Source organism: Leptosomus discolor, unplaced genomic scaffold (genome assembly GCF_034619465.1).
Source record: "Leptosomus discolor isolate bLepDis1 unplaced genomic scaffold, bLepDis1.hap2 HAP2_SCAFFOLD_35, whole genome shotgun sequence".
In the NCBI taxonomy this organism is placed as follows: Eukaryota; Metazoa; Chordata; class Aves; order Leptosomiformes; family Leptosomidae; genus Leptosomus; species Leptosomus discolor.
The window spans coordinates 174,510-186,598 of record NW_028237764.1 but is presented as its reverse complement, the minus strand read 5'-3'; the positions used below and the strand labels follow the sequence as shown (position 1 = coordinate 186,598).

The 12,089-nt window shown below is 50.5% G+C and overlaps 1 protein-coding gene across 1 annotated transcript; it reads left to right on the top strand.

Annotated features, from left to right (window-relative positions):
- The first annotated feature begins 1,278 nt into the window (after window positions 1-1,278).
- LOC147412876 (olfactory receptor 14A16-like) lies at window positions 1,279-2,244 on the top strand. The gene has a single exon (XM_086480755.1). It carries the CDS (start codon window positions 1,279-1,281, stop codon window positions 2,242-2,244), a length of 966 nt encoding a protein of 321 aa, XP_086336881.1.
- The last annotated feature ends 9,845 nt before the right edge of the window (window positions 2,245-12,089 follow it).

The following is a 12,089-nucleotide window of genomic DNA, read 5'->3' as shown; positions in this document are numbered from 1 at the left end:
AAGAGGAAGACGAGCTGCAGAGCAGGGCTTCCCTAGTGCAGTGTGAGAGGGACAGGGCATGACGGCTGCCTTCTGGTGGGGATGGAGTGAGGGTGTGAAGGTGGATGTGCAGCCAAGGGTGCCCAGGGCTGTCCTTCCAAGCTGTGTCTCTTCACCTCAGGTGGCTGTTACCTGGGGCATGGACTCTGTCATCAGCCAGGATCAGCACTCATCCTGCCAGGGAGTTCCTCACGGATCTGTGGGGGAAGCTGTGGGTAGAAGGAGAAATCCCCAGCAAAGTTGCATCTCTCCTGACACATAAACCTCTTCCTTCTGCAGATAAAAGTGTCTGAGACCAGCTGGCCTGGGATGTCACCAGCATGGAGGTGCTGTGCTCTGCTGTGTAAGGAGAAGGCTTTCCCGAGTGCCAGCTGCCTTCCTCTCCTGTTCCTCATTCGCAGAAAGATCAGGGTGTAGCTTTGTGTTTTTTTCTATATTCCTGCTGCTCCTGTTCTTGCTTTTGAAAGCTCTGGGTTGTGGGCATTGGACGTCAGGGGATTGTCTCAGATGCATTCTGAGACACTGAACGTTGGGGGCTTTGGATAATGTAGAGTGCAGTAACCTGAAACAAGGTGAGTCTCTCTTTAGGAGATGCTGGGCATTGTCTTTTGGGCACCTGAGCATCTCCCTGGGCTGAAGAGCTTGAAGTGCCCTTCCCCCTTGCTGGGAGCACTTCAGCAGGGGTGATGGGAACCCAGTGACAGGCCCATTCTCCCCCACAGGCACGCTGCTCTTATCATGTCTGGAGAGAGCCTGGAGATGGAAAATGATGGTGAGAAATATTCTCTCTCAGCCTACAGTGATTCCTTCCCAGACTTTGCTGTTCAGGAGAGCAGAGTTGGAAGGGCTGGGTCCCTCCCTGGGCTCTTCCCTCTCAGACACAGCTGGTCTGGGTGCTGATTCCATCACACTGCAATAAATAGGCACAATTGTCACACGGTCACCAAGGCAAATACCTCTCACTCAAGTGAAGCACCCATTGCCAGGAACAGCTATTGAATGCACGGGCTGTTTGACACCACTGCAATAGCACAGGTCTGACTTCTCTGGAGCCCATGGGTAGAGTCCCTGCTCGTCAATGTTGACCTCACAAAAAGGGACTGTCTGAAGTTCCCTCAAAAATGAAGCCATTGTGGGAGATATCTATGGGAAATGGAATAAGACTGGCTCAGCGCAATCTGCCCTCACTTATCAATGACTTTTTCTCTTTCAGCAGTCCCTCATTCCTGCAATTAAATAATGTCCAATGCCAGCTCCATCAACCAATTCCTCCTGGTGGCATTTGCAGACAGACGGGAGTTGCAGCTCTTGACCTTCGGGCTCTTCCTGGCTATGTATCTGGCTGCCCTCCTGGGCAACGGACTCATCATCACCAATGTAGCCTGCAACAACCACCTCCACACCCCCATGTACTTCTTCCTCCTCAACCTCTCCCTCATCGACCTGGGCTCCCTCTCCACCACTCTCCCCAAAGCCATGGCCAATGCCCTCTGGAACACCAGGGCCATCTTCTACACAGGATGTGCTTCCCAGGTCTTTCTCCTTCCCTTTTTTATGGCAGCAGAGTATTTTCTTCTCACCGTCATGGCCTACGACCGCTACGTGGCCATCTGCAAACCCCTGCACTACGGGACCCTCCTGGGCAGCAGAGCTTGTGTCCACATGGCAGCAGCTGCCTGGGGCACTGCTTTTCCCTATGCTGTGCTGCACACGGCCAATACATTTTCACTGCCCCTCTGCCAAGGCAATGCTGTGGACCAGTTCTTCTGTGAAATCCCCCAGATCCTCAAGCTCTCCTGCTCAGATGCCTACCTCAGGGAGGCTGCGGTAATTGTGGTCAGTGTCTGTTTAGCATTTGGGTGTTTTGTGTTCATTGTGGTGTCCTACGTGCAGATCTTCAGGGTCGTGCTGAGGATCCCCTCTGAGCAGGGACGCCACAAAGCCTTTTCCACCTGCCTCCCTCACCTGGCCGTAGTCTCCCTCTTTATCAGCACTAGTTTTTTTGCCTACCTGAAGCCCCCCTCCATCTCCTCCATATCCCTGAACCTTCTGCTGGCAGTTCTGTACTCGGTGGTTCCTCCAGCAGTGAACCCCCTCATCTACAGCATGAGGAACCAGGAGCTCAAGGACGCCCTGAGGAAACTGATGACTGGTTGCTTTGCAGAAGCAGCAATGAACTGCTCATCTTCCCCTGCATATCACTAGTAATGGAACTCATTTCAGGCCCAGCCTCTCTTTGGTGGGTTGTTTGATTTGGTTTCTTTGGGGTTTAGCTTGCTCGGGGAGTATTCTGTCCCCAAAAATGTTGACATTCTTCATCCTATTTCTATGTCAGTCTCTGCCTGCCTTGTGTGCCTCAGAGACTTTGGGTAAATAAGGAGCTGTGCTGTCTGCGTGTTTAAACCAAATAAAGGACCCTGCACTGACTTGTTTGTCTGAGTTCCTTTCTCCAAGTTCTTTTCTGGAGCTGCATGGACAGCATCTGTGTGCAGAGGTGGAGGGGGCAGTAGACACCCTGAGCTGGATCTGCCTCTCAGCCTCACCAGTATGGCCCTGGCCACCACAGCCCACTTGCTCCGCAGAGCAGCACCACCAGTTCAGGGTCTGTGGGGAGCCTGGGGAGGGGGTGCAGGAATGGCCGTCCAGGTCAGCAGAGATGAGCTCTGTAGGGAAAAGTCTCTGTGGGGAGATGGGATGTCCCGGGAGAAGAGCAGGGCACCATGTGTGTGTGCAGGGGGGACATGGAAAGAGAAACCCTTTGGTGTGGGTGGCAGCTCGGGTCAGGCTGGCCCTGCCCTGGGGCAAAAGGACCTTCATGCGGATCTCCAAGGCCAGTTGTCTTCTGCTGTCCTGGGCAGCAAGTTTGGCACATGGGTCTGCAATTTGCCCGGGGTGGGGATCTCCTCAGCATGCCAGCTGGATGAGTGTTCTCAGTGTCCTGTTTCTTACTCTGGGACATAAAGGACAGGCAGAGAGGGGTCTGGTCTGTTCCTGTGCTCCCTGGACACCCCAAGGGGAGCTGCCCCAGGGCCATCCTCACAGAGCAGCCAATAACAACCACCATTTCCATCACTGGCCTCTCACCCCAGCTTGCAGAGGTTGCTTGTCCCTCCAAAGATGGACACCAAAGGACTAGGTCAGAAGTCCATGTTTGCATTGTACGGAGGAGACATAAGCATGCCCATCATGTGTGTGTGGGGTGGTGATCCCAAGCAAGCACAAGGGCCATCAGCTCTTCTTAGGGGTGCCATGAAGGCCTGTGAGACAAGCAGTGCCTTGAGGTCACTTCCCGTTGAGAGTAACGTCCCCTGGGAAACACCTGAATGCAGCCCTGGGATGGGCTTCCTTGAACCAAGATCAGAAGTAGCGCCCTGGCTTGTGAAGGTGCTTTTGAGGCAACTGCTGTCTGAGTATGGGATAGTGGATGAAAGGCCATGTGGCTTGTAGAGGTGCTTGTGTTGTCCTATTTCCATGCAGATGTGAGTGGGCGGGAGGAGGCAGCTGGGTTGTGCAGGTGCTTGTGATGTCACTTGTGGCTGAGGAGCTCTTAAGATCCCTTCAGTTCTCAACAAGCTGCTTGTGATGTCACATGATCCCAAGCAGGGTACAGGGCCAGAGGTGTCCCCTGGCATGTGCATCTCCTTGTAATGACCCTGGTGGCACTGTAGCTAGTAGGGCAGGAGCAAGGTCATGGTTTGTGCAGGTGCCTGTGATGTCCACGGTGGCTGAGCCCCGTCTTCTGTCAGGTTCTGGCCTGGCCTATGCCAGCAGCTCCTGTCACATGGCTCCTCCTGCCCAGGTCTGTGGCTGGAGCACAGACACACCAGCATTTTGGGAAAGCCTTGCTGATCCAGAGCAAAGCCATGGCAGCTCCCCTATCCTCTCCTCCTGTCCTGTCCACTCCCCTCCTTACCACCCTGCCTCCCTCGCCTGAGCAGGCTCAGACCCTCAGTGCAGACCTATGTGCTACATCAGCTTGTTTTTTGAACACCTCTGCCACTTCACTTGGGCAGCCTGTTCCATGTTTGACCACTCTTTCAGGAAAGAAATTTTTCCTCAGCTGTAAACTAAACCTCCCCTGGAGAAACTTGAGGCCTTTTCCTCCTGTCCTATCGCTTGTTACTTGGGAGACGAGACTGACCCCCACCTCACTACAACCTCCTCTCAGGCAGTTGTAGAGAGCGATGAGGTCTCCCCTCACCCTCCTCTTCTCCTGAATATACCACCCCAGTTCCCTCAGCCACTCCTCATAACACCTGTTCTTTAGGCCCTTCAACACCTTCATTGCTCTTCTCTGGACACGCTCCAGCACCTCAGTGTCTTTCTTGGAGTGAGGGGCCCAAAACTGCACACAGTATTTAAGGTGCGGCCTCACCAGTGCTGAGCAAAGGGGCACGATCGCCTCCCTGCTCCTGCTGGCCACACCATTGCTGATACAGGCCAGGATGCTGTTGGCCTTCTTGGCCACCTGGGCACACTGCTGGCTCATGTTCAGCCACCTGTTGAGCAGCACCCCCAGGGCCTTTTCTGCCAGGTATCTTTCCAGCTACTTATCCCCAGCCTGTAGCACTGCGTGGGGTTGTTGTGCCCCAGGTGCAGGACTCGGGCTCTTGACCTTGTTGAACCTCACGCAGATGATCTCATCCCATCGATCCAGCCTGTCCAGATCCCTCTGCAGAGCCTCCCTACCGTCAAGCTGTTCAACACTCCCACCCAATATAATGCCATCTGCAAACTCACTGAGGGAGCACTCGATCCCCTTAGCCAGGTAATCGATAAAGATGTGGAACAAGACCGGTCCCAATACTGAGCCCTGGGGGACACTGCTTGTGACCAGTCACCATCTGGATTGAACTCCATTCACAGAATAACAGAATCACGGAACTTTAGGGGTTGGAAGGGACCTCGAAAGATCATGTAGTCCAACACCCCTGCCAGAGCAGGACCACCTAGACTACCTCACACGGGAAGGTGTCCAGGCAGCTTTTAAATGTCTCCAGAGAAGGAGATTCCACCACCTCTCTGGGCAGCCTGTTCCAGTGCTCTGTCACTCTTACAGTGACGAAGTTTTTCCTTATGTTTATCAGATTATTCTTATGCTGCAAGGGTATGATATGAATCACCAAGCTACCTGCTAATGCGTGTTTCTAATTATCGAAACTATAAACGGAGTTCAGCGTATTTTTGTTGGTCTTGCAGCATCACCACCCAGCAGCATTCTTGTGGTTTATCTCTTAGTCCAGATGTTCCATCACTCGTGTCTGCAAAGTCATCAAGAGTCAGTAACTCCTGTTTCTCTTTGATGTAGATACTGCTGTTGATTTTAGGAGAAGAGAGGTTTCCTTACCTAACTTGAACACTTCTTCTCACTTAGGGTAGGTGATAAGTCTTGGGTCTGGAGGTAATGATGCAGCAATTATATGCTAATACTGTTCTTGGCTCCCCAAAGGCCTGTGTGGTCTCACTAATCTATAGCATAGTTTGAAGAATCTCTCGGCCCTATCCACCCTACGGATCCTTTCTGGGTGGAATGGGGGTACGTCATGTCAGGGTTGTCAATACACAGATGGAAACAGGGCCCTGAGGGTCCAACCCGGCCCGTGGGATTGTACTCCCGTGGATTTAAGGATGCCGAGAGGAGATGTGGTGCTTGGGAGAGAGGTTTGTTTGTGGTTAGCCTGGCTCTCATAGAAGTAGGGAAAATCGCATGACAACAGCCAATCGTATTAAGAGGCCTGTTTAAAGTTATAAAACCAGTTACTACTGGGACCTCCCCCCATGACGGGGTGGCCCAGAGAGCCTCGGTACGAAAGAGGTATGCCCAGATTGAACACTATTGTGACATTTTCTCAGTGACCGAAGGCACCTTCACCTCGAGCTTCTATCAGGATAACCCGTTTCCAGAGACTGTCCCACCGGATTTTCTGCAACTACTGACATCACAGGCACCTTCACCGTGAGTTTCCACCACCATAAGCCTGCTTCCAGTGCCTTCCACAATGGATTTCCAGCAACCTGTGCAATCACAATCACTGCCATGGCAAGATTCCATGAGCACAGGCCTGTGTCCAGAGCCTGCCACACCACATTATTAAACCGCCTGTGCCATCACAGGCACAATCACCACGAGCTTCCGCCACCATAACCCTGCTTCCAGAAACGGCCACACAAGAGTTTCAACCACTGTGACATCACAGGCACCTTCACGGCAGGCTTCCACAGCCTTAAGCCTGCTTCCAGTGACTGCCACACCATATTTTCTGCCTCTGTGACATCACAACCACCTTATTGGCAAAATTCTACCAGCATAGGCAGGAGTCCAGGTCCTGCCTTGCCATATTTTAAAGAACCTCTGAAATCACAGGCACCTTCACTGCAAGATTCTACCACCATAAGCCTGATTTCAGTGACTGCCACACCAGATTTTAACTCTCTGTGACACCACAGGCACTTTACAGTAGCTTTCCACAACAGTGAGCCTGCTTCCAGCAGGCTCACATTTTCAACGTATGTGACATCACAGGCACCTTCTCTACAAGCTTCCACCAGCAGAGCCCTGCTTGCAGCTCCTGCCACAGCTCTGAAATAACAGGCACGTTCTCAGCAACCTTCCATCACCATAAGCCTGCTTCCAGTGACTGCCACACCATAAATTTCAATGCCTGTGAAATCACAGGCACCATAATGGCAAAATTCCACCAGCATAAGACTGGTTCTACCACCTGCCACACCAGAGTTTTCAACCTCCTGTGAGATCACAGGCACATTCCCCACATCTTCCACCAGGATAAGAATGGTTCTACTGCCTGCCACTCCAGATTTTCAACCTCTGTGACATCACAAACACCTTCATAACAGGCTTTTAGCTGCATAAGCCTGCTTCCAGTGCCTTCCACACCAGATTTTCAACCACCTCTGACATCACTGGCATATTCTCAGCAACTTTCCCCATCACTCACCTACTTCCAGCACCTGCCCCACAGGTGTTTCAACCACCTCTGACATCACAGGCACCTTCACAGCCACGTTCCAGCACCACAAGCCTGGTTCGAGTGACTGCCACACCAGATTTTCAAACTCTGTGACATCACAGGCACTTTAGTCGCCTTCCACCAGCATAAGCCTGCTTTCAGTACCTGCCACACCACATTTTCAACCATATCTGACATCAGAGGCACCTTTACGGCAAGATTCCATCAGCATAGGCCTGTTTCTAGTGACTGCCACACCATGTTTTCAATCACTTCTGACATCACCTATTTCCCATCCTTTACCAAGTACATACAAAACCTGGGTATCCCACAGGCTGTCTCCTCACGGGATTGCACCTTTCAATATCAGTTGCCTTAGGCTTAGCCCAGTCCTGTGGGGTTTCACCACACCTTACAGACAGGCAGTTACCATTCCCCCAACCCAATAATGACAGAACACCTTTACCTGCTCCTGGGGAACTTGCCTGAGCAGTGTGGTCCGGGGATTGATGGTTATTCCCAAGAAGACCTCGGTGCCGGCTGGAGGTCCTGCGATCCCCAGGATCCGCTGAGATTAGCAAGAAGTGTCCCAGTTACTGGTTATACTGGATACATAATACATAATAAACAGGTTCTCATACATAAACATGTTAATTCCTGTAACTCACTATCATCTCACTCCCTTCATCCAGTTGTGCGCAGTAGGTTCTTGAATTGAGTCAAGGGGCTGTGCTGCGACCACCCGCAGACCCCAGACTCAAATGTGCCACCCTCCAATGTCCTTCAGTCAAAGCCTTTGGCTCAAACTCTCCTTTGGTCACGATTCAAAGACTGTTAACAAAAAGTTAGAGTAATAAATCCCAGCCAGCAGACATCCCTAAACAAGAACATATTATCTTTGCCCTTAACCATGAACAGACCATCGGTTAACGAACACCTCTGGTCTATGTAGCTTGGGACTCTACAGGGTATCTTAACAGAGTATATACGATTGATTTTTATACATACAATTAATTTTTATACCTGTTTGATGCCACTGGGAGAGGCTGGGGGCGAGCAGGGGGGTCTTGGAGGCTAGCGCCTTTGCAGAGATGCAGCAGGTAGAGCTGTGTCATGTCTGCCTGACCTCTTGAGGCCACGTCCTTTAGGTGGCTTCAGGTTTTAGAAGAGTGAACTGAAATCTTTTTTCAGAAGTAATTGCTGATGGATGTGAAAAACGTCTTGTGCTATTTTTGGTTTTGGTTGGATCTGCTGCTGCGTTGGTGCTTGATGCAGAGCCCTGGGGCTTAAGGAACTGCAGGGCTGCTTTTCCTTCTGCAAAGAAGCTGGGCTGTTGCCATTTCTTATATATGGGAATGAATCGTTTTGCTGAAACCAAATTCGGAGCTTCCAACCCCCCCTGCTTTCTAACGCCCCTCACTGAGGTGGGAGGACAGCTGCAGCCGGGTGAGCATTCCGAGATGACCGCTCAGTAACAACAGGTGTCATGAAGCAGCGTTCTTTGTTGCAGCACTGGGCAGCACTGGGGATCGCTCCGCCACAAGCGGTCTCACAAAGCAGATTAAGGACAGTTTAACTCGTGCCTATTCGTTACATCTCTCAGAACTAATTAGAATAATCAGGATTTTCCTAGAACCCATTATTATACGCTAATTTTTTGGAACCTGCACAGTTAATTATGGTAGAGGACTCTTCTCCCTCTGGTGGTCTTCTGTAGTCTTCCTCACGTTGTCCTTCTTTAACCCCAACCGGTGCACATGCTTAAGTTGTCCTTTGAAAGTATTTTTGTGTCTCCTGGTCTCGTACTGTACTTGGGTATTTTTCCAAGGTCTTGTTATTTACACACGTCGATATGTCTGTATCTTCCAGACACCAAAGGCCACACAAACTGTTGTTCCTTGACACAAACACATGATCAAGTTCCCCATGCCTTAACTGGTAAAAATATCATTCTCTGACAAACAGTGTAAACTACAGACAGAGTATATAAGATCAAATGCTTCTGAAAGACAGTAGTTTAAAACAGCCAGGCTTAACACGGTAAATACAAGGAAATCTTAGCCCTCTCATTCAACCCCTTTTATTTAATCTCTGCAAACTCTTTTACAGATCTTCTAAATTCTCATACTTCATTACTTTGGCTAAGGCCCATATTCTGCGAGTAAGAGTTCTAAGCTTACACCACATATAACAATTAAATTAGTAGCGAGGCAGGGGTTGGTCTGTTCTGCCTAGTAACAGACGATGGAACAAGGGAAAATGGCCTTAAGCTGCACCAGGGGAGGTTCAGGCTGAAGATTAGGAAGAATTTCTTTACTGAAAGGGTTGTCAGGCACTGGAACAGCCAGCCCAGGGAGGGGGGTGGAGTCACCATCCCTGGAGGTGTTGAAGAGACACGCGGTGAGTTCCTGGACCTTCACAGCAGTGTAGGCAGTTAGCAGCGCTTGAAATGGTCCCACCCACTTCTCATCCAAGGCAGATCCAGAAATGCTCTTGACATACACCCACCCTCCTGGTTTGTAGGAGTGAACAGGCGCATCCAGTCCTGCGGGATGACTAGATAGCACCAATTTATTAATACCTTTCAATACCAATCCCAAAGATATGACATACTGATTAATCTGAGCCTCTCCTACTTGTTGAATATTCTCACCTTTAGAGTGAGTCGGAAATGACCTGCCATACATTATTTCAAAAGGGCTAACCTTTTATTTGATTCTGGGTTTTGTTCTTCATCTTGTTATTGTTAAAAGTAAAGGTTAGTCCCACCTTAGAAAGTTTGCTTGGCAGATTTTACTCAATTGTGTCTTAATGAGGCGATTCATCTTTTCTACCTGTCCACTAGCTTGGGGTCGGGATGCCGTGTGGAGTTCCCACATTATTCCCAAATATTTACTAGCCTGTTGAACTACTTGACATACAAAATGAGGTCCTCGATTCGAGGACATTGTCTCAGGTACCCTCAATCTTGGAATAATTTCTCTTAGGAAGTTCTTAGTTACTTCCCTGCCCTTATTAGTTCTCCATGGAAAGGCTTCAGGCCATCCTGAAAAGGTGTCAGTTGGTACTAAGAGGCATCTGGACCCTCCTTTTCTAGGGAATTTCGAAAACTCTATTTGCCACCCTCAGCCTGGTACGTTCCCTTTTCCTGTGTTCCCAAATTTAACTCTAGTCTCTGTCTTTGGGTTATTTCTTAAACAGAGCTCACACCTCTTGGTAAATGACTTGATTTCTGTAACGTCTTTCTGGCCACAGATTGTCGAGATAAAAAGATGTAGAGTGCCTCTGTTCCCCAAAGAGTTTGACCATGTTCTGACTTTACCAAATGCCATCAAATATGAAAGGGAACTACTATTCTCCCATCTTGAGTTTTAACCCACCCTTATAGTTCTGTTTGTGCATCTAAACCTTTTCTTAATTTTGGATCCTTGTCGTCATCCTTTACCTGTTCTGGTAGTGGCAAAGTTCTTTCAGGAATTAAATTTAATACTTCGTTTGGTTCTGCAGCCTCCTTTGCCCCTCGGTCTGCCAATTTATTTCCCAGTTCTTGGGCAGTATTCCCTTTCCGATGTCCTCTGCAGTGCATAATAGCTACTGCAGTTGGTGAGGGCACAGCATCTAACAATCTCAAAATAACATCTGCAGGTTTAATATGGTTTCCTTCTGCAGCTGAAAGTCCTCTTTCCTTCCAAATAGCTCCACGGGCATGTGCAACTCCAAAAGCACACTTGAAGTCTATCTGGATCGTTACCCTTTTATCTTTCCCTGGCTCTGGGGCTCTCAGCAGAGCTTTTATTTCCTCCGGGTGGGCTGAAGTTTCTTTGGGTAGAGACTTAGCTTCAACTACCTGTTCCTCTGTAGTTACCGCTACCCAGCCATCCTTTTCCCATTTCAAATGAAGCTGCTCCCTGCTCCCAGGTTCCAGTTGGCATCTTCTTTCAGGTCCAGTCTGCTCAACGGCCAATTCCTCGTCCTGCTTGGAGGAGGCTGTCCTGTAAGGCCTAGCAGGTTGCCTGAGCACCTTCACCCTTCAGAGCTGCTTCCCATGGCCCCACTTGTGTCAGTCTCCTGAGGACATCAAAGTCTCCTCCTCTGCAGTCCCAGGTCTGTGTTCTGCTGCTGGCCTTCCTCGCGTCCCTCTCCTGCCTGGGACCCCCTTATTCCCTGGTCACAACAGCCAAGGCTGACACGGATTATAGCATCCCTGAGCAGCTCTTCCTTGTTTGCCAGGACCAGGTCCAGGGGAGCATCCCCCTTGGTGGCCCTTGTAGCATCTCTGCTCAGAAGTCATCCCAGCAGCCTCCACACCGTTGGCACTGGGTGGCTTTGTATGGCCAGGGGCTGCCAGGGCCCTTCCCGTTCCCAACAGGAACCTGCTCATCAACCTGGACACTGCCAGACCTTTTCTGCCTACCCGCCCTCATCAAGTAGTTCATAACTGCCAAGGTAGGTAGAGGCAAGGCCACGCAGGAGGCATAATGTCTGGTAGAGAGTGGGAGCTGCCTCCAGGCTCTTGTGTGACCACATGCTGCTGAGGTTGTCCTGCTTCCAAGGGATCTGGGCAGCACAGCGCGGGTTTGAAGGCCACGCTGTACGTGCAGCACAGCGCAGCACAGCACTAACTGCCCGAGGTACAAAGGTGTTCTGGTCAGGATCAGTGCCCAGGTTTCCCTCTGAGAAGTCTGTGCTCCCCTACGGTGACACAGCTGAGGGGCTGTGACATTTCTGCACTAAACTAACTGCCAAGACAGTGTCACCCTCACTGTCTTCTCCTCTAACCCTCACTCACACAAGATAACGCCACCTGTTGCCAGTCTTGTAGTGGAGCTTCATGTATCTGAGCTGCTCCTTCACACTGGGGGCATCCCCCCACCCTCATCCTCCTTGCCACTGCCTCTGGCACAGCCTGTATCCTTCCAGCGCAGCACCAGTGCTCAGCAAGCTGTCCCACCACGCCTTGTTTAGTGCAGAAATGTCACAGGGCTGTGACAAGCCATGGGGGCTCCTCCTGGCCATGTGTATTTGGGCCACAGCAGTGCCTCCTGGTTCAGCACCCTTGGATGCAGCCTCTCCAGTCCC